The 24,323-nt window shown below is 57.1% G+C and overlaps 1 protein-coding gene across 1 annotated transcript in view; it reads right to left on the reverse strand.

Annotated features, from left to right (window-relative positions):
• Positions 1 to 24,323, reverse strand: part of PLXNB3 (plexin B3) — a 50,811-nt gene that overhangs the window by 11,544 nt on the left and 14,944 nt on the right. Inside the window, 7 exon segments of the mRNA XM_075579516.1 lie at positions 1,537 to 1,703; positions 2,333 to 2,426; positions 2,593 to 2,715; positions 3,481 to 3,609; positions 3,943 to 4,054; positions 4,744 to 4,852; positions 11,130 to 11,286. Of these exon segments, the coding sequence (XP_075435631.1) occupies positions 1,537 to 1,703; positions 2,333 to 2,426; positions 2,593 to 2,715; positions 3,481 to 3,609; positions 3,943 to 4,054; positions 4,744 to 4,852; positions 11,130 to 11,286 (891 nt within the window).

The raw sequence follows: 24,323 nt of genomic DNA on the forward strand, positions 1-24,323 counted from the left end.
CTGCGCATTGTGAGACCGCTCTCTGCGCATTGTGAGACCGCTCTCTGCGCATTGTGAGACCGCTCTCTGCGCATTGTGAGACCGCTCTCTGCGCATTGTGAGACCGCTCTCTGCGCATTGTGAGACCGCTCTCTGCGCATTGTGAGACCGCTCTCTGCGCATTGTGAGACCGCTCTCTGCGCATTGTGAGACCGCTCTCTGCGCATTGTGAGACCGCTCTCTGCGCATTGTGAGACCGCTCTCTGCGCATTGTGAGACCGCTCTCTGCGCATTGTGAGACCGCTCTCTGCGCATTGTGAGACCGCTCTCTGCGCATTGTGAGACCGCTCTCTGCGCATTGTGAGACCGCTCTCTGCGCATTGTGAGACCGCTCTCTGCGCATTGTGAGACCGCTCTCTGCGCATTGTGAGACCGCTCTCTGCGCATTGTGAGACCGCTCTCTGCGCATTGTGAGACCGCTCTCTGCGCATTGTGAGACCGCTCTCTGCGCATTGTGAGACCGCTCTCTGCGCATTGTGAGACCGCTCTCTGCGCATTGTGAGACCGCTCTCTGCGCATTGTGAGACCGCTCTCTGCGCATTGTGAGACCGCTCTCTGCGCATTGTGAGACCGCTCTCTGCGCATTGTGAGACCGCTCTCTGCGCATTGTGAGACCGCTCTCTGCGCATTGTGAGACCGCTCTCTGCGCATTGTGAGACCGCTCTCTGCGCATTGTGAGACCGCTCTCTGCGCATTGTGAGACCGCTCTCTGCGCATTGTGAGACCGCTCTCTGCGCATTGTGAGACCGCTCTCTGCGCATTGTGAGACCGCTCTCTGCGCATTGTGAGACCGCTCTCTGCGCATTGTTAGACCGCTCATACCCCTTAGCGTGTTATTGCATGTAACACTGGTAACCAGTGTCGGATTAAGGTCCGGGCTTCGCCCCCCGGCGCCATCTTTAAATGCGTAGCCTCGACAATTGTCGAGGGACATTTAAAGCTGGCGCGTCGGAGCGGACGGGCGCGAGCGGGACATGGAGCGGCGTCGCCAGCAGCAAGGGACATTGATGAGGGCGCTCGCCACGTGGGACATTGATGACAACAGGACATCATGTGGCGTCACGTTGTCATGGCAACGCGCCGCCACGTGGCATCGTTTGACGCTGCAGGAGGAGGGGGCAACATTTTTAGCCTGCTTAGGGCGCGCTATCCTCTCACTCCAGGTATGTATGTATGTATACAATATATCAATATATCAATATATCAATATATATCAAAATATATATATAGATATAGATAGATATCTATATCTATATCTATATATATAATGTTAAATGGTTTTGAAGCAAAAGGGGGCGCTGTGAGCTCATTTGCATGTCATTTCCCAGAATCCCTTGCTGCAGTGGAAGTGCTGGGTGATAATGGTGAAAGGCGGGGTTACAGACCTGCCTAAGACATGCAGATGTTACTAGAGCACTCTGCGTGTTATTGCATGTTACTAGAGCACTCTGCGTGTTACAGCGCAGGGGTTATTCTGCGCGGGGGTGCAGCGCTCACCGAGTGGATGAGGGGCGTGGGGCAGACCTCGGCGGTGCTCCGCTCGCACTGCTTCTGGTACATGCAGGCGGCGTTCTCATCCCCGCACCACACGCAGCCGTACTGGGGGTCCGAGGCCTGGCAGCGGCTGCAGTCTGTGTGCCCCACCGAGCAGTTATAGAGAGCCACTGAGAGGGAGAGGAGCCGTCAGGGTGCTGGCAGGGAAGGGGTTACACAGCGACGCTCCGGCAGGGAAGGGGTTACACGGCGACGCTCCGGCAGGGAAGGGGTTACACGGCGACGCTCCGGCAGGGAAGGGGTTACACGGCGACGCTCCGGCAGGGAAGGGGTTACACAGCGACGCTCCGGCAGGGAAGGGGTTACACAGCGACGCTCTGGCAGGGAAGGGGTTACACAGCGACGCTCTGGCAGGGAAGGGGTTACACAGGGACGCTCTGGCAGGGAAGGGGTTACACAGCGACGCTCTGGCAGGGAAGGGGTTACACAGCGACGCTCTGGCAGGGAAGGGGTTACACAGCGACGCTCTGGCAGGGAAGGGGTTACACAGCGACGCTCTGGCAGGGAAGGGGTTACACAGCGACGCTCTGGCAGGGAAGGGGTTACACAGCGACGCTCTGGCAGGGAAGGGGTTACACAGCGACGCTCTGGCAGGGAAGGGGTTACACAGCGACGCTCTGGCAGGGAAGGGGTTACACGGCGAAACCCAATTACACCACCAGCACCACAAGGGTTAATCTGTGGGCACAGGACGCCGGACTGATGAAGGTGACAGGAGGAGGGGGGGGGGGTGACGTACCCTCTATGAGTCCCTTGTTGTCCACACGATACGAGTCCCCTGCCATCACATACACGGTGACCCGATGCTCCAGCACACGCAGGGGGTACTCATACTGCAACACAGAGGCACAGGAAGTCCCTCAGGCCGGGAAAGCACTCGGCCATGTAACATGCTGTCCAGGGGCGTTTAGTCCGAAAGGGCCCTCCAGGGGGGTTTCCCAGTGAGGACAACGTGACAGACCCCCCTCCCCCGCAGAACAGTGGCTGTACCTCACCCACCTTGTGAGACTGGCAGTGTACTTCATAAACATCGTCCTCGCCCGTCACCTTATTGATCTGTGCCCGCAGGGTGATGGGGGCGCCGTCCACCGCTAGTATACAGCTGTACCCCAGATCCTCACCCTGTAGGGGGCCAAGGAAAATATGGGCAGAGGGTTAAACAGAACGCATGCTAAAATACACATATTGTGACATCACAAGGTACTCTATTGGGCACATTGTGACATCATAATGTAACCCAAATCAGACATTAACGTGACATCATAAGCAGTGTCCGATTTCCCTTTAGGCCCGGCCTAGGGCGCCAAAATTTGGGAGCGGCAAAAATGTCAGACGCCATTTGCAGTCGCGGCGCTGGCGGGTATAATGGGAAGGCGCTTACTGACCTGTGCCGGCCGCCTCTGTGCGGCCGCCCTGATTGTCCTTAAAAAATCGAGCGTCAAATGACGTCACAAACAACGGCACATGGCATCTCGTTTCCATGGTAACGCGACGCCACGTAGGTGACGTCTGCAGCGTAATTTGACGCCGGATTCTGAAGGAGGCGGCCGGCACAGGCAAGCGCCCAAGGTCCCGGCGCTGATCCGAAGGCAACGACGGCGCGTTACAAATTAGAGAAACATGGAATGTGACAGATAAGAGCCACGTGGCTGCCCGTGGCCCCCCGTTCTATCTGCCGTGAGACCCCAGCCCTATCTGATCTTTGACTCTCTTATTTGGGATTTAGACTTATGTCGGTCCCCAGCGAGTCTGAATTCCCTTCCTGTATCAGCCCCTACCACCTCTGCTGGGTGGCTACTCCCCGCAGCCACTACCCTTTCCATGGAGCACTTCCTGGGTTTCCCCAGAGCCGGACGCCTCCGATTGGTCCGGTGACCTTGGCCTCACCTTGAGGAAATGCAGATTCCGGCCAATCAGATCCAGCTCTGTTTCCAGGCCGACAGGAATCAGGTGAGACCCTACAATCCTCTCCAGGCTGGGGCAGGAATCGGGGCCCCGCAGCTCCTCCGGCCCGTCCTGCCACGGTCAGACAGAGAGGTCACACAAGGCTCTCTGTCATCAAACTCCTGTCACTCAAACATGCCAAGCTATCTCTCATTGCAGTACGCATGGCCATGCCCCTGTCTCTATACACATATGTAGCGCTGGCTCATTGTAACAAAGGGATAGCGCACACACACACGCGTGCGCACACACACACGCACACACACACGCACGCGTGCACACACACGCACGCACAGCTATCCTGCTCCTCTCCCCAATCCCGCAGAGCGAGCTCTCAGACGCACAGCCACGCCCGGTCACACTATGGGGGGGTCTCAGGGTGCAGTATACAGGATGGGTGCTTACTTTGTGGCTGTGTATGACAGTCTGCTCGTGGCTGCACTGCGCGGTGTGAGTGCAGGAGTGGTCGGACAGGCACCAGTAACACCTCCAGGGGCTGCTCACACACCCCCGACACCTGGAAGCACAAACCCAGCAGTCAGGGGTCCGATCCCAATCTCCCCTCCCAAAGCACACGGGGGGCTTCTCAGACCACAATGCAGGCTGGTCAGTGATGGAGGTGTGCGTTACAGGGGGACGGGGTGCAAAGTGCATCAGGGGGAGGTGGGGGGGGGGGCGCAGTGTCAGGGGGGGCAGAGTACCACTACTGTTTTATTTTATTTCCAAACTTTTCATTTTCTTTTAAGGGAAACACATGAAGAAGAGACTTGTGAGGTTTGGAAAGCTCTGTACATGGGAAGAAGAGACCTGGGAGGTTGGGGAAGCTCTGTACATGTGATGAAGAGACCGTGAGGTTAGCAAAGCTCTGTACATGGGAAGAAGAGACCTGTGAGGTTTGCGAAGCTCTGTACATGTGATGAAGAGACCAGTGAGGCTTGGGGAGCTGTGTACATATGAAGAAGAGACCTGTGAGGTTTGGGGAGCTGTGTACATATAAAGAAGAGACCTGTGAGGTTTGCGAAGCTCTGTACATGGCTGTGTCATTATGTTGGTGCCTGAAAGGTACCATTTAATGTTACTTGATCTCTCCGGGTATTGGCGGATACGCGCAGCGCAATGTAACGGGGGACACAGAGCGGTCCCATTATTTGTGAGGGTTCCCTTCTTGTTGGGGGAAGGACCGCTGCCCACAGTTCCCGGACTCACGGGGCCGCCACGTCCAGCTCCATCACAGCTCCGCAGTCGTAGAACGTGAAGTCCGTGACGGCGACCGTGACATTCCTGAAGATCAGCGCAAGCTGCAGGGTCACGTGATCTGGGGGAGGAAAGGGACGTGTGAGGGAGAAGCGCAGTTACCCCCCGATAGATGGGGAAGGAGCGGCGTCCCTGAGCGCGTGGAATCCTGAATCAGACGCGCGCGCCGGCTCTTTATATAGAGAGAGGAAGTGAGCGGGAGAGAAAGCCAGCACAGAGCGTGAGTCAGACACGCCGGGCTACAGGCCTATCTCTGCCATCCATGTGAGTATCGGTCACATGAGCTTCCTCCCAGCCGTGCCCAGACATAGCTGTGCGGTGTATAGTGAGAGGCTCTCTCCCACCCCCCCCCCCCCACTATACACCACACAGCTCTCTCTCACCCCCCCCCCCCCACAATACAACCCCACAGCTATCTCTCACCCCCCCCCCCCCCACTATACACCACACAGCTCTCTCACCCCCCCCCCACTATACACCACAGCTCTCTCTCACCCCCCACTATACACCACACAGCTCTCTCTCACCCCCCCCCCCACTATACACCACACAGCTATCTCTCACCCCCCCCTCACTATACACCACACAGCTATCTCTCACCCCCCCCCTCACTATACACCACACAGCTCTCACCCCCCCTCACTATACACCACAGCTATCTCTCACCCTCCCTCACAGCTATCTCACACCCCCCCACTATACACCACACAGCTCACACCCCCCCCCCTCACTATACACCGCACAGCTATCTCACACCCCACTCACTATACACCACACAGCTATCTCTCACCCCCCCTCACTATACACCACACAGCTATCTCTCACCCTCCCCTCCCTCACAGCTATCTCACACCCCACTCACTATACACCACACAGCTATCTCACACCCCCCCTCACTATACACCGCACAGCTATCTCTCACCCTCCCTCACTATACACCACACAGCTATCTCTCACCCTCCCCCCCTCACAGCTATCTCTCACCCTCCCCCCCTCACAGCTATCTCTCGCCCTCCCCCCCTCACAGCTCACCCCCCCCCCGCACTATACACCACACAGCTATCTCTCACCCCCTCTCATTATACACCGCACAGCTATCTCTCACCCCCCCCTCACTATACACCACACAGCTATCTCACACCCCCCCTCACTATACACCGCACAGCTCTCACACTCACAGCTCTCACCCTCCCCCTCACTATACACCGCATAGCTATCTCTCACCCTCCCTCACTATACACCCCATAGCTATCTCTCACCCTCCCTCACTATACACCGCACAGCTATCTCTCACCCCCCCCTCACTATACACCCCATAGCTATCTCTCACCCTCCCTCACTATACAGCACACAGCTATCTCTCACCCTCCCCCCTCACAGCTATCTCTCGCCCTCCCCCCTCACAGCTCACCCCCCCCCCCACTATACACCACACAGCTATCTCTCACCCCCCCCCCACTATACACCACACAGCTATCTCTCACACCCCCCCCCACTATACACCGCACAGCTATCTCTCACACCCCCCCCCACTATACACCGCACAGCTATCTCACCCCCCCCCCCCTCACTATACACCACACAGCTATCTCTCACCCCCCCTCACTATACACCACACAGCTATCTCTCACCCCCCCCACTATACACTGCACAGCTATCTCTCACACCCCCCCACTATACACCACAGCTATCTCTCACCCTCCCTCACAGCTATCTCACACCCCCCCACTATACACCACACAGCTCACACCCCCCCCCCTCACTATACACCGCACAGCTATCTCACACCCCACTCACTATACACCACACAGCTATCTCTCACCCCCCCTCACTATACACCACACAGCTATCTCTCACCCTCCCCTCCCTCACAGCTATCTCACACCCCACTCACTATACACCACACAGCTATCTCACACCCCCCCTCACTATACACCGCACAGCTATCTCTCACCCTCCCTCACTATACACCACACAGCTATCTCTCACCCTCCCCCCCTCACAGCTATCTCTCACCCTCCCCCCCTCACAGCTATCTCTCGCCCTCCCCCCCTCACAGCTCACCCCCCCCGCACTATACACCACACAGCTATCTCTCACCCCCTCTCATTATACACCGCACAGCTATCTCTCACCCCCCCCTCACTATACACCACACAGCTATCTCACACCCCCCCTCACAGCTCTCACACTCACAGCTCTCACCCTCCCCCTCACTATACACCGCATAGCTATCTCTCACCCTCCCTCACTATACACCCCATAGCTATCTCTCACCCTCCCTCACTATACACCGCACAGCTATCTCTCACCCCCCCCTCACTATACACCCCATAGCTATCTCTCACCCTCCCTCACTATACAGCACACAGCTATCTCTCACCCTCCCCCCTCACAGCTATCTCTCGCCCTCCCCCCTCACAGCTCACCCCCCCCCCCACTATACACCACACAGCTATCTCTCACCCCCCCCCACTATACACCACACAGCTATCTCTCACACCCCCCCCCCACTATACACCGCACAGCTATCTCTCACACCCCCCCCCACTATACACCGCACAGCTATCTCACCCCCCCCCCCTCACTATACACCACACAGCTATCTCTCACCCCCCCTCACTATACACCACACAGCTATCTCTCACCCCCCCCACTATACACTGCACAGCTATCTCTCACACCCCCCCACTATACACCGCACAGCTATCTCTCACACCCCCCCCACTATACACCGCACAGCTATCTCTCACACCCCCCCCACTATACACCACACAGCTATCTCTCACACCCCCCCCCCACTATACACCACACAGCTATCTCTCACACACCCCCCCCCACTATACACCACACAGCTATCTCACACACCCCCCCCCACACTATACACCACACAGCTATCTCACACACCCCCCCCCACACTATACACCACACAGCTATCTCACCCCCCCCACTATACACCACACAGCTATCTCTCACCCCCCCCCACTATACACCACACAGCTATCTCTCACCCCCCCCCCCCACTATACACCATACAGCTATCTCTCACCCCCCCCCCACTATACACCACACAGCTATCTCACCCCCCCCCCCACTATACACCACACAGCTATCTCTCACCCCCCCCCCACTATACACCACACAGCTATCTCTCACCCCCCCCCCACTATACACCACACAGCTATCTCTCACCCCCCCCCACTATACACCACACAGCTATCTCTCACCCCTCCTCACTATACACAACACAGCTATCTCTCACCCCCCCCACTATACACCACACAGCTATCTCTCACCACCCCCCACTATACACCACACAGCTATCTCTCACCCCCCCCCACTATACACCACACAGCTATCTCTCACCCCCCCCACACTATACACCACACAGCTATCTCACCCCCCCCCCCACACTATACACCACACAGCTATCTCACCCCCCCCCCCACACAGCTATCTCACCACCCCCCACTATACACCGCACAGCTATCTCTCACCCCCCCCACCACACTATACACCACACAGCTATCTCTCACACCCCCCCTCATTATACACCGCACAGCTATCTCTCACCCTCCCCCCTCACAGCTATCTCTCGCCCTCCCCCCTCACAGCTCACACCCCCCCCGCACTATACACCACACAGCTATCTCTCACCCCCCCTCATTATACACAGCACAGCTCTCTCTCACCCCCCCCTCACTATACACCACACAGCTATCTCTCACACACCCCCACTATACACCATACAGCTATCTCTCACACCCCCCCCCCTCATTATACACCTCACAGCTATCTCTCACCCCCCCATCACTATACACAGCACAGCTCTCTCTCATCCCCCCCTCACTATACACCACACAGCTATCTCTCACACACCCCAGCTATCTCTCACACACCCCCACTATACACCATACAGCTATCTCTCACACCCCCCCCTCATTATACACCTCACAGCTATCTCTCACCCCACCATCACTATACACAGCACAGCTCTCTCTCACCTCTCAATATTCACAGCTATCTCTCACTATACACAGCACAGCTCTCTCTCAACTCTCAATATTCACGGCTATCTCTCACCCCTCACTATACACCGCAATATATATCGCACAGCTACAGTGGTGTGAAAAAGAAAGTACACCCTCTTTGAATTCCATGGTTTTACATATCAGGGAATAATAACAATCGTCTGTTCCTTAGCAGGTCTAAAAATGAGGTAAATACGACCTCAGATGAACAACAGCACATGACATATTACAGCGTGTCATGATTTATTTAACAAAAATAAAGCCAAAATGGAGAAGCCATGTGTGAAAAACTAAGTACACCTTATGATTCAATAGCTTGTAGAACCAACTTTAGCAGCAATAACCTGAAGTAATCGTTTTCTGTATGACTTTATCAGTCTCTCACATCGTTGTGGAGGAATTTTGGCCCACTCTTCTTTACAACATTGCTTCAGTTCATTGGGGTTTGTGGGATTTGTTTATGCACAGCTCTCTTCAGGTCTCGCCACAGCATTTCAATCGGGTTGAGGTCTGGACTTTGACTGGGCCATTGCAACACCTTGACTCTTTTCTTTTTCAGCCATTCTGTTGTAGATTTGCTGGTGTGCTTGGGATCATTGTCCTGTTGCATGACCCAATTTCGGCCAAGCTTTAGCTATCGGACAGATGGCCTCACATTTGACTCTAGAATACTTTGGTATACAGAGGAGTTCATGGTCAACTCAACGACTGCAAGGTTCCCAGGTCCTGTAGCTGCAAAACAAGCCCAAATCATCACCCCTCCACCACCGTGCTTGACAGTTGGTATGAGGTGTTTGTGCTGATATGCTGTGTTTGGTTTTCGCCAAACGTGGCGCTGTGCATTATGACCAAACATCTCCACTTTGGTCTCGTCTGTCCAAAGGACATTGTTCCAGAAGTCTTGTGGTTTTTTCAGATGCAACTTTGCAAACCTAAGCCGTGCTGACATGTTCTTTTTAGAGAGAAGAGGCTTTCTCCTGGCAACCCTTCCAAACAAACCATACTTGTTCAGTCTTTTTCCTATTGTACTGTCACGAACTTTAACATTTAACATGCTAACTAAGGCCTGTAGAGTCTGAGATGTAACTCTTGGGTATTTTGCAATTTCTCTGAGCATTGCACGGTCTGACCTTGGGGTGAATTTGCTGGGACGTCCAGTCCTGGGAAGATTGGCAACTGTCTTGAATGTTTTCCACTTATGAATAATCTTTCTCACTATAGAATGATGGACTTAAAATTGTTTGGAAATGGCCTTATAACCCTTCCCAGATTGATGGGCAGCAACAATTGCTTCTCTAAGATCATTGCTGATGTCTTTCCTCCTTGGCATTGTGTTAACACACACCTGAATGCTCCAGACCAGCAAACTGCTAAAACTTCGGCTTTTATAGAGCTGGTCACACTTGCTGATGATCAATTAATCAAAGGTATTTGATTAGCCTCACCTGTCTGCTACTTAGCATCTTAATTCCTATGGAAGCAGTAAGGGTGTACTTAGTTTTTCACACACACACATAGCTTTTCCATTTTGGCTTTATTTTTGTTAAATAAATCATGACACGGTGTAATATGTCGTGTTGTTGTTCATCTGAGGTCGTATTTACCTAATTTTAAGACCTGCTAAGGAACAGATGATTGTAATTATGTCCTGATATGTACAACCATGGAATTCAAAGAGGGTGTACTTTCTTTTTCACACCACTGTATATCTCACCCCTCACAGCACAGCTATCACCCTTACTATACACAGCACAGCTATATCTCACCCCTCACTATACACAGCACAGCTATATCTCACCCCTCACTATACACAGCACAGCTATATCTCACCCCTCACTATACACAGCACAGCAATATCTCACCCCTTACTATACACAGCACAGCGATATCTCACCCCTTACTATACACAGCACAGCTATATCTCACCCCTCACTATACACAGCACAGCTATATCTCACCCCTCACTATACACAGCACAGTGATATCTCACCCCTTACTATACACAGCACAGCGATATCTCACCCCTTACTATACACAGCACAGCTATATCTCACCCCTCACTATACACAGCACATCTATATCTCACCCCTCACTATACACAGCACAGCTATATCTCACCCCTCACTATACACAGCACAGCTATATGTCACCCCTCACTATACACAGCACAGCTATATCTCACCCCTCACTATACACCCCACAGCTATCTCACCCCTCACTATACACAGCACAGCTATATCTCACCCCTTACTATACACCCCACAGCTATCTCACCCCAGAGATATTATACCAGCTTGTCCCTCTCACCTTTCCCCAGATGGTTGGGGGGTAGATCCGCAGGTGGGGGGGAGGGGCAGGTAATCTGGGAGCCGAACACATTCGCCAGACTGGACCACTCATTAAATTGGCACTGCCAGTCATCCTGCTCTGCCACAGTGGGCAAATTCAACACTGTCAGGGAGACCTGAGGGGAGAGAGTACCGACACTGTGCCCATAACACACACTCACAGGGAGACCTGAGGGGAGAGAGTACCGACACTGTGCCCATAACACACACTCACAGGGAGACCCGAGGGGAGAGAGTACCGACACTGCGCCCATAACACACACTCACAGGGAGATCCGAGGGGAGAGAGTACTGACACTGCGTCCATAACACACACTCACAGGGAGTCCCGAGGGGAGAGAGTACCGACACTGCGCCCATAACACACACTCACAGGGAGACCCGAGGGGAGAGAGTACCGACACTGCGCCCATAACACACACTCACAGGGAGACCCGAGGGGAGAGAGTACCGACACTGCGCCCATAACACACACTCACAGGGAGACCCGAGGGGAGAGAGTACCGACACTGCGCCCATAACACACACTCACAGGGAGACCCGAGGGGAGAGAGTACCGACACTGCGCCCATAACACACTCACAGGGAGTCCCGAGGGGAGAGAGTACCGACACTGCGCCCATAACACACTCACAGGGAGACCCGAGGGGAGAGAGTACCGACACTGCGCCCATAACACACACTCACAGGGAGACCCGAGGGGAGAGAGTACCGACACTGCGCCCATAACACACACACTCACAGGGAGACCCGAGGGGAGAGAGTACCGACACTGCGCCCATAACACACACTCACAGGGAGACCCGAGGGGAGAGAGTACCGACACTGCGCCCATAACACACACTCACAGGGAGACCCGAGGGGAGAGAGTACCGACACTGCGCCCATAACACACACTCACAGGGAGACCCGTGGGGAGAGAGTACCGACACTGCGCCCATAACACACACTCACAGGGAGACCCGAGGGGAGAGAGTACCGACACTGCGCCCATAACACACACTCACAGGGAGACCCGAGGGGAGAGAGTACCGACACTGCGCCCATAACACACTCACAGGGAGACCCGAGGGGAGAGAGTACCGACACTGTGCCCATAACACACACTCACAGGGAGACCCGAGGGGAGAGAGTACCGACACTGCGCCCATAACACACACTCACAGGGAGACCCGAGGGGAGAGAGTACCGACACTGCGCCCATAACACACACACACACAGGGAGACCCGAGGGGAGAGAGTACCGACACTGCGCCCATAACACACACTCACAGGGAGACCCGAGGGGAGAGAGTACCGACACTGCGCACATAACACACACTCACAGGGAGACCCGAGGGGAGAGAGTACCGACACTGCGCCCATAACACACACTCACAGGGAGACCCGAGGGGAGAGAGTACCGACACTGCGCCCATAACACACACTCACAGGGAGACCCGAGGGGAGAGAGTACCGACACTGCGCCCATAACACACACTCACAGGGAGACCCGAGGGGAGAGAGTACCGACACTGTGCCCATAACACACACTCACAGGGAGACCCGAGGGGAGAGAGTACCGACACTGCGCCCATAACACACACTCACAGGGAGACCCGAGGGGAGAGAGTACCGACACTGCGCCCATAACACACACTCACAGGGAGACCCGAGGGGAGAGAGTACCGACACTGCGCCCATAACACACACTCACAGGGAGACCCGAGGGGAGAGAGTACCGGCACTGCGCCCATAACACACTCACAGGGAGACCCGAGGGGAGAGAGTACCGACACTGCGCCCATAACACACTCACAGGGAGACCCGAGGGGAGAGAGTACCGACACTGCGCCCATAACACACACTCACAGGGAGACCCGAGGGGAGAGAGTACCGACACTGCGCCCATAACACACACTCACAGGGAGACCCGAGGGGAGAGAGTACCGACACTGCGCCCATAACACACACTCACAGGGAGACCCGAGGGGAGAGAGTACCGACACTGCGCCCATAACACACACTCACAGGGAGACCTGAGGGGAGAGAGTACCGACACTGTGCCCATAACACACACTCACAGGGAGACCCGAGGGGAGAGAGTACCGACACTGCGCCCATAACACACACTCACAGGGAGACCCGAGGGGGAGAGAGTACCGACACTGCGCCCATAACACACACTCACAGGGAGACCCGAGGGGAGAGAGTACCGACACTGCGCCCATAACACACTCACACAGGGAGACCCGAGGGGAGAGAGTACCGACACTGCGCCCATAACACACACTCACAGGGAGACCCGAGGGGAGAGAGTACCGACACTGCGCCCATAACACTCACTCACAGGGAGACCCGAGGGGAGAGAGTACCGACACTGCGCCCATAACACACACTCACAGGGAGACCCGAGGGGAGAGAGTACCGACACTGCGCCCATAACACACACAGGGAGACCCGAGGGGAGAGAGTACCGGCACTGCGCCCATAACACACACTCACAGGGAGACCCGAGGGGAGAGAGTACCGACACTGCGCCCATAACACACTCACAGGGAGACCCGAGGGGAGAGAGTACCGACACTGCGCCCATAACACACACTCACAGGGAGACCCGAGGGGAGAGAGTACCGACACTGTGCCCATAACACACACTCACAGGGAGACCCGAGGGGAGAGAGTACCGACACTGCGCCCATAACACACACTCACAGGGAGACCCGAGGGGAGAGAGTACCGACACTGCGCCCATAACACACTCACAGGGAGACCCGAGGGGAGAGAGTACCGACACTGCGCCCATAACACACACTCACAGGGAGACCCGAGGGGAGAGAGTACCGACACTGTGCCCATAACACACACTCACAGGGAGACCCGAGGGGAGAGAGTACCGACACTGCGCCCATAACACACTCACACAGGGAGACCCGAGGGGAGAGAGTACCGACACTGCGCCCATAACACACACTCACAGGGAGACCCGAGGGGAGAGAGTACCGACACTGTGCCCATAACACACACTCACAGGGACACCCGAGGGGAGAGAGTACCGACACTGCGCACATAACACACACTCACACAGGGAGACCCGAGGGGAGAGAGTACCGACACTGCGCCCATAACACACACTCACAGGGAGACCCGAGGGGAGAGAGTACCGACACTGCGCCCATAACACACTCACAGGGAGACCCGAGGGGAGAGAGTACCGACACTGTGCCCATAACACTCACTCACAGGGAGACCAGAGGGGAGAGAGTACCGACACTGTGCCCATAACACACTCACAGGGAGACCCGAGGGGAGAGAGTACCGACACTGTGCCCATAACACACACACACAGGGAGACCCGAGGGGAGAGAGTACCGACACTGCGCCCATAACACACACTCACAGGGAGACCCGAGGGGAGAGAGTACCGACACTGTGCCCATAACACACACACACACAGGGAGACCTGAGGGGAGAGAGTACCGACACTGCGCCCATAACACACACTCACAGGGAGACCCGAGGGGAGAGAGTACCGACACTGCGCCCATAACACACTCACAGGGAGACCCGAGGGGAGAGAGTACCGACACTGCGCCCATAACACACACTCACAGGGAGACCCGAGGGGAGAGAGTACCGACACTGCGCCCATAACACTCACTCACAGGGAGACCAGAGGGGAGAGAGTACCGACACTGCGCCCATAACACACACTCACAGGGAGACCCGAGGGGAGAGAGTACCGACACTGCGCCCATAACACACACACAGGGAGACCCGAGGGGAGAGAGTACCGACACTGCGCCCATAACACACACTCACAGGGAGACCCGAGGGGAGAGAGTACCGACACTGCGCCCATAACACACACTCACAGGGAGACCCGAGGGGAGAGAGTACCGACACTGCGCCCATAACACACACTCACAGGGAGACCCGAGGGGAGAGAGTACCGACACTGCACCCATAACACACACTCACAGGGAGACCCGAGGGGAGAGAGTACCGACACTGCGCCCATAACACACACTCACAGGGAGACCCGAGGGGAGAGAGTACCGACACTGCGCCCATAACACACACTCACAGGGAGACCCGAGGGGAGAGAGTACCGACACTGCGCCCATAACACTCACTCACAGGGAGACAAGAGGGGAGAGAGTACCGATACTGTGCCCATAACACACTCACAGGGAGACCCGAGGGGAGAGAGTACCGACACTGTGCCCATAACACACACTCACAGGGAGACCCGAGGGGAGAGAGTACCGACACTGCGCCCATAACACACACTCACAGGGAGACCCGAGGGGAGAGAGTACCGACACTGCGCCCATAACACACTCACAGGGAGACCCGAGGGGAGAGAGTACCGACACTGTGCCCATAACACACTCACAGGGAGACCCGAGGGGAGAGAGTACCGACACTGCGCCCATAACACACACTCACAGGGAGACCCGAGGGGAGAGAGTACCGACACTGCGCCCATAACACACTCACAGGGAGACCCGAGGGGAGAGAGTACCGACACTGCGCCCATAACACACTCACAGGGAGACCCGAGGGGAGAGAGTACCGACACTGCGCCCATAACACACACTCACAGGGAGACCCGAGGGGAGAGAGTACCGACACTGCGCCCATAACACACACTCACAGGGAGACCCGAGGGGAGAGAGTACCGACACTGCGCCCATAACACACTCACAGGGAGACCCGAGGGGAGAGAGTACCGACACTGCGCCCATAACACACACTCACAGGGAGACCCGAGGGGAGAGAGTACCGACACTGCGCCCATAACACACTCACAGGGAGACCCGAGGGGAGAGAGTACCGACACTGCGCCCATAACACACACTCACAGGGAGACCCGAGGGGAGAGAGTACCGACACTGTGCCCATAACACACACTCACAGGGAGACCCGAGGGGAGAGAGTACCGACACTGTGCCCATAACACACACTCACAGGGAGACCCGAGGGGAGAGAGTACCGACACTGCGCCCATAACACACACTCACAGGGAGACCCGAGGGGAGAGAGTACCGACACTGCGCCCATAACACACACTCACAGGGAGACCCGAGGGGAGAGAGTACCGGCACTGCGCCCATAACACACACTCACAGGGAGACCCGAGGGGAGAGAGTACCGACACTGCGCCCATAACACACACTCACAGGGAGACCCGAGGGGAGAGAGTACCGACACTGCGCCCATAACACACACTCACAGGGAGACCCGAGGGGAGAGAGTACCGACACTGTGCCCATAACACACACTCACAGGGAGACCCGAGGGGAGAGAGTACCGACACTGTGCCCATAACACACACTCACAGGGAGACCCGAGGGGAGAGAGTACCGACACTGCGCCCATAACACACACTCACAGGGAGACCGAGGGGAGAGAGTACCGACACTGCGCACATAACACACACTCACAGGGAGACCCGAGGGGAGAGAGTACCGACACTGCGCCCATAACACACACTCACAGAGAGACCCGAGGGGAGAGAGTACCGACACTGTGCCCATAACACACACTCACACAGGGAGACCCGAGGGGAGAGAGTACCGACACTGCGCCCATAACACACTCACACAGGGAGACCCGAGGGGAGAGAGTACCGACACTGCGCCCATAACACACACTCACAGGGAGACCAGAGGGGAGAGAGTACCGACACTGTGCCCATAACACACACTCACAGGGAGACCTGAGGGGAGAGAGTACCGACACTGTGCCCATAACACACACTCACAGGGAGACCCGAGGGGAGAGAGTACCGACACTGCGCCCATAACACACTCACAGGGAGACCTGAGGGGAGAGAGTACCGACACTGCGCCCATAACACACACTCACAGGGAGACCTGAGGGGAGAGAGTACCGACACTGCGCCCATAACACACACTCACAGGGAGTCCCGAGGGGAGAGAGTACCGACACTGCGCCCATAACACACTCACACAGGGAGACCCGAGGGGAGAGAGTACCGACACTGCGCCCATAACACACACTCACAGGGAGTCCCGAGGGGAGAGAGTACCGACACTGCGCCCATAACACACTCACAGGGAGACCCGAGGGGAGAGAGTACCGACACTGCGCCCATAACACACACTCACAGGGAGACCCGAGGGGAGAGAGTACCGACACTGCGCCCATAACACACACTCACAGGGAGACCTGAGGGGAGAGAGTACCGACACTGTGCCCATAACACACACTCACAGGGAGACCCGAGGGGAGAGAGTACCGACACTGCGCCCATAACACACACTCACAGGGAGACCCGAGGGGAGAGAGTACCGACACTGCGCCCATAACACACACTCACAGGGAGACCCGAGGGGAGAGAGTACCGACACTGCGCCCATAACACACACTCACACAGGGAGACCCGAGGGGAGAGAGTACCGACACTGCGCCCATAACACACTCACAGGGAGACCCGAGGGGAGAGAGTACCGACACTGCGCCCATAACACACACTCACAGGGAGACCCGAGGGGAGAGAGTACCGACACTGCGCCCATAACACACACTCACAGGGAGACCAGAGGGGAGAGAGTACCGACACTGTGCCCATAACACACACTCACAGGGAGACCTGAGGGGAGAGAGTACCGACACTGTGCCCATAACACACACTCACAGGGAGACCCGAGGGGAGAGAGTACCGACACTGCGCCCATAACACACTCACAGGGAGACCTGAGGGGAGAGAGTACCGACACTGCGCCCATAACACACACTCACAGGGAGACCTGAGGGGAGAGAGTACCGACACTGCGCCCATAACACACACACAGGGAGACCCGAGGGGAGAGAGTACCGACACTGTGCCCATAACACACACTCACAGGGAGACCCGAGGGGAGAGAGTACCGACACTGCGCCCATAACACACACTCACAGGGAGTCCCGAGGGGAGAGAGTACCGACACTGCGCCCATAACACACTCACACAGGGAGACCCGAGGGGAGTACCGGCACTGCGCCCATAACACACACTCACAGGGAGACCCGAGGGAGAGTACCGACACTGCGCCCATAACACACTCACAGGGAGACCCGAGGGGAGAGAGTACCGACACTGCGCCCATAACACACTCACACAGGGAGACCCGAGGGGAGAGAGTACCGACACTGCGCCCATAACACACACTCACAGGGAGACCCGAGGGGAGAGAGTACCGACACTGCGCCCATAACACACACTCACACAGGGAGACCCGAGGGGAGAGAGTACCGACACTGTGCCCATAACACACACTCACAGGGAGACCCGAGGGGAGAGAGTACCGACACTGCGCACATAACACACACTCACAGGGAGACCCAAGGGGAGAGAGTACCGACACTGTGCCCATAACACACTCACAGGGAGACCCGAGGGGAGAGAGTACCGACACTGTGCCCATAACACACACTCACAGGGAGACCCAAGGGGAGAGAGTACCGACACTGCGCCCATAACACACACTCACAGGGAGACCCGAGGGGAGAGAGTACCGACACTGCGCCCATAACACACACTCACAGGGAGACCCGAGGGGAGAGAGTACCGACACTGCGCCCATAACACACACTCACACAGGGAGACCCGAGGGGAGAGAGTACCGACACTGCGCCCATAACACACACTCACAGGGAGACTCGAGGGGAGAGAGTACCGACACTGCGCCCATAACACACACTCACAGGGAAACCCGAGGGGAGAGAGTACCGACACTGCGCCCATAACACACACTCACAGGGAGACCCGAGGGGAGAGAGTACCGACACTGCGCCCATAACACACACTCACAGGGAGACCCGAGGGGAGAGAGTACCGACACTGCGCCCATAACACACACTCACAGGGAGACCCGAGGGGAGAGAGTACCGACACTGCGCCCATAACACACTCACAGGGAGACCCGAGGGGAGAGAGTACCGACACTGTGCCCATAACACACACTCACAGGGAGACCCGAGGGGAGAGAGTACCGACACTGCGCCCATAACACACACTCACACAGGGAGACCCGAGGGGAGAGAGTACCGACACTGTGCCCATAACACACACTCACAGGGAGACCCGAGGGGAGAGAGTACCGACACTGCGCCCATAACACACTCACAGGGAGACCCGAGGGGAGAGAGTACCGACACTGCGCCCATAACACACACTCACAGGGAGACCCGAGGGGAGAGAGTACCGACACTGCGCCCATAACACACTCACAGGGAGACCCGAGGGGAGAGAGTACCGACACTGCGCCCATAACACACTCACAGGGAGACCCGAGGGGAGAGAGTACCGACACTGCGCCCATAACACACACTCACAGGGAGACCCGAGGGGAGAGAGTACCGACACTGTGCCCATAACACACACTCACAGGGAGACCCGAGGGGAGAGAGTACCGACACTGCGCCCATAACACACACTCACAGGGAGACCCGAGGGGAGAGAGTACCGACACTGTGCCCATAACACACACTTACAGGGAGACCCGAGGGGAGAGAGTACCGACACTGCGCCCATAACACACACTCACAGGGAGACCCGAGGGGAGAGAGTACCGACACTGCGCCCATAACACACACTCACAGGGAGACCCGAGGGGAGAGAGTACCGACACTGTGCCCATAACACACTCACAGGGAGACCCGAGGGGAGAGAGTACCGACACTGCGCCCATAACACACACTCACAGGGAGACCCGAGGGGAGAGAGTACCGACACTGCGCCCATAACACACACTCACAGGGAGACCCGAGGGGAGAGAGTACCGACACTGCGCCCATAACACACTCACAGGGAGACCCGAGGGGAGAGAGTACCGACACTGCGCCCATAACACACACTCACAGGGAGACCCGAGGGGAGAGAGTACCGACACTGCGCCCATAACACACACTCACAGGGAGACCCGAGGGGAGAGAGTACCGACACTGCGCCCATAACACACACTCACAGGGAGACCCGAGGGGAGAGAGTACCGACACTGCGCCCATAACACACACTCACAGGGAGACCCGAGGGGAGAGAGTACCGACACTGCGCCCATAACACACTCACAGGGAGACCCGAGGGGAGAGAGTACCGACACTGCGCCCATAACACACTCACAGGGAGACCCGAGGGGAGAGAGTACCGACACTGCGCCCATAACACACACTCACAGGGAGACCCGAGGGGAGAGAGTACCGACACTGCGCCCATAACACACTCACAGGGAGACCCGAGGGGAGAGAGTACCGACACTGCGCCCATAACACACACTCACAGGGAGACCCGAGGGGAGAGAGTACCGACACTGCGCCCATAACACACACTCACAGGGAGACCCGAGGGGAGAGAGTACCGACACTGTGCCCATAACACACACTCACAGGGAGACCCGAGGGGAGAGAGTACCGACACTGCGCCCATAACACACACTCACACAGGGAGACCCGAGGGGAGAGAGTACCGACACTGCGCCCATAACACACACTCACAGGGAGACCCGAGGGGAGAGAGTACCGACACTGCGCCCATAACACACTCACAGGGAGACCCGAGGGGAGAGAGTACCGACACTGCGCCCATAACACACTCACAGGGAGACCCGAGGGGAGAGAGTACCGACACTGCGCCCATAACACACACTCACAGGGAGACCCGAGGGGAGAGAGTACCGACACTGCGCCCATAACACACACTCACAGGGAGACCCGAGGGGAGAGAGTACCGACACTGCGCCCATAACACACTCACAGGGAGACCCGAGGGGAGAGAGTACCGACACTGTGCCCATAACACACTCACAGGGAGACCTGAGGGGAGAGAGTACCGACACTGTGCCCATAACACACACTCACAGGGAGACCCGAGGGGAGAGAGTACCGACACTGCGCCCATAACACACTCACAGGGAGACCCGAGGGGAGAGAGTACCGACACTGCGCACATAACACACTCACAGGGAGACCCGAGGGGAGAGAGTACCGACACTGCGCCCATAACACACTCACAGGGAGACCAGAGGGGAGAGAGTACCGACACTGCGCCCATAACACACACTCACAGGGAGACCCGAGGGGAGAGAGTACCGACACTGCGCCCATAACACACTCACAGGGAGACCCGAGGGGAGAGAGTACCGACACTGCGCCCATAACACACACTCACAGGGAGACCCGAGGGGAGAGAGTACCGACACTGCGCCCATAACACACACTCACAGGGAGACCCGAGGGGAGAGAGTACCGACACTGCGCCCATAACACACACTCACAGGGAGACCCGAGGGGAGAGAGTACCGACACTGTGCCCATAACACACTCACAGGGAGACCCGAGGGGAGAGAGTACCGACACTGCGCCCATAACACACACTCACAGGGAGACCCGAGGGGAGAGAGTACCGACACTGTGCCCATAACACACTCACAGGGAGACCTGAGGGGAGAGAGTACCGACACTGCGCCCATAACACACACTCACAGGGAGACCCGAGGGGAGAGAGTACCGACACTGTGCCCATAACACACACTCACAGGGAGACCCGAGGGGAGAGAGTACCGACACTGCGCCCATAACACACACTCACAGGGAGACCCGAGGGGAGAGAGTACCGACACTGCGCCCATAACACACACTCACAGGGAGACCCGAGGGGAGAGAGTACCGACACTGCGCCCATAACACACACTCACAGGGAGACCCGAGGGGAGAGAGTACCGACACTGTGCCCATAACACACACTCACAGGGAGACCCGAGGGGAGAGAGTACCGACACTGCGCCCATAACACACACTCACAGGGAGACCCGAGGGGAGAGAGTACCGACACTGCGCCCATAACACACACTCACAGGGAGACCCGAGGGGAGAGAGTACCGACACTGTGCCCATAACACACACTCACAGGGAGACCCGAGGGGAGAGAGTACCGACACTGCGCCCATAACACACACTCACAGGGAGACCCGAGGGGAGAGAGTACCGACACTGTGCCCATAACACACACTCACAGGGAGACCCGAGGGGAGAGAGTACCGACACTGTGCCCATAACACACACTCACAGGGAGACCCGAGGGGAGAGAGTACCGACACTGCGCCCATAACACACTCACACAGGGAGACCCGAGGGGAGAGAGTACCGACACTGTGCCCATAACACACTCACAGGGAGTCCCGAGGGGAGAGAGTACCGACACTGTGCCCATAACACACACTCACAGGGAGACCCGAGGGGAGAGAGTACCGACACTGTGCCCATAACACACACTCACAGGGAGACCCGAGGGGAGAGAGTACTGACACTGCGTCCATAACACACACTCACAGGGAGACCAGAGGGGAGAGAGTACCGACACTGTGCCCATAACACACTCACACAGGGAGACCCGAGGGGAGAGAGTACCGACACTGTGCCCATAACACACTCACAGGGAGACCCGAGGGGAGAGAGTACCGACACTGTGCCCATAACACACTCACAGGGAGACCCGAGGGGAGAGAGTACCGACACTGTGCCCATAACACACTCACAGGGAGACCCGAGGGGAGAGAGTACCGACACTGCGCCCATAACACACTCACAGGGAGACCCGAGGGGAGAGAGTACCGACACTGCGCCCATAACACACACTCACAGGGAGACCCGAGGGGAGAGAGTACCGACACTGCGCCCATAACACACACACACAGGGAGACCTGAGGGGAGAGAGTACCGACACTGCGCCCATAACACACACTCACAGGGAGACCCGAGGGGAGAGAGTACCGACACTGCGCCCATAACACACACTCACAGGGAGACCCGAGGGGAGAGAGTACCGACACTGCGCCCATAACACACACTCACAGGGAGACCCGAGGGGAGAGAGTACCGACACTGCGCCCATAACACACACACACAGGGAGACCCGAGGGGAGAGAGTACCGACACTGTGCCCATAACACACTCACACAGGGAGACCCGAGGGGAGAGAGTACCGACACTGCGCCCATAACACACACTCACAGAGAGACCCGAGGGGAGAGAGTACCGACACTGTGCCCATAACACACTCACAGGGAGACCCGAGGGGAGAGAGTACCGACACTGTGCCCATAACACACTCACAGGGAGACCCGAGGGGAGAGAGTACCGACACTGCGCCCATAACACACTCACAGGGAGACCCGAGGGGAGAGAGTACCGACACTGCGCCCATAACACACACTCACACAGGGAGACCCGAGGGGAGAGAGTACCGACACTGTGCCCATAACACACACTCACAGGGAGACCCGAGGGGAGAGAGTACCGACACTGCGCCCATAACACACACTCACAGGGAGACCCGAGGGGAGAGAGTACCGACACTGCGCCCATAACACACTCACAGGGAGACCTGAGGGGAGAGAGTACCGACACTGCGTCCATAACACACACTCACAGGGAGACCCAAGGGGAGAGAGTACCGACACTGCGCCCATAACACACTCACACAGGGAGACCCGAGGGGAGATAGTACCGACACTGCGCCCATAACACACACTCACAGGGAGACCCAAGGGGAGAGAGTACCGACACTGCGCCCATAACACACACTCACAGGGAGACCCGAGGGGAGAGAGTACCGACACTGCGCCCATAACACACACTCACACAGGGAGACCCGAGGGGAGAGAGTACCGACACTGCGCCCATAACACACACTCACAGGGAGACCCGAGGGGAGAGAGTACCGACACTGCGCCCATAACACACACTCACAGGGAGACCCGAGGGGAGAGAGTACCGACACTGCGCCCATAACACTCTCACAGGGAGACCCGAGGGGAGAGAGTACCGACACTGCGCCCATAACACACTCACAGGGAGACCCGAGGGGAGAGAGTACCGACACTGCGCCCATAACACACACTCACAGGGAGACCCGAGGGGAGAGAGTACCGACACTGTGCCCATAACACACTCACAGGGAGACCTGAGGGGAGAGAGTACCGACACTGCGTCCATAACACACACTCACAGGGAGACCCAAGGGGAGAGAGTACCGACACTGTGCCCATAACACACTCACAGGGAGACCCGAGGGGAGAGAGTACCGACACTGTGCCCATAACACACTCACAGGGAGACCCGAGGGGAGAGAGTACCGACACTGCGCCCATAACACACTCACAGGGAG

The sequence above is a fragment of the Ascaphus truei genome, chromosome 21 (genome assembly GCF_040206685.1).
Source record: "Ascaphus truei isolate aAscTru1 chromosome 21, aAscTru1.hap1, whole genome shotgun sequence".
NCBI lineage: Eukaryota > Metazoa > Chordata > Amphibia > Anura > Ascaphidae > Ascaphus > Ascaphus truei.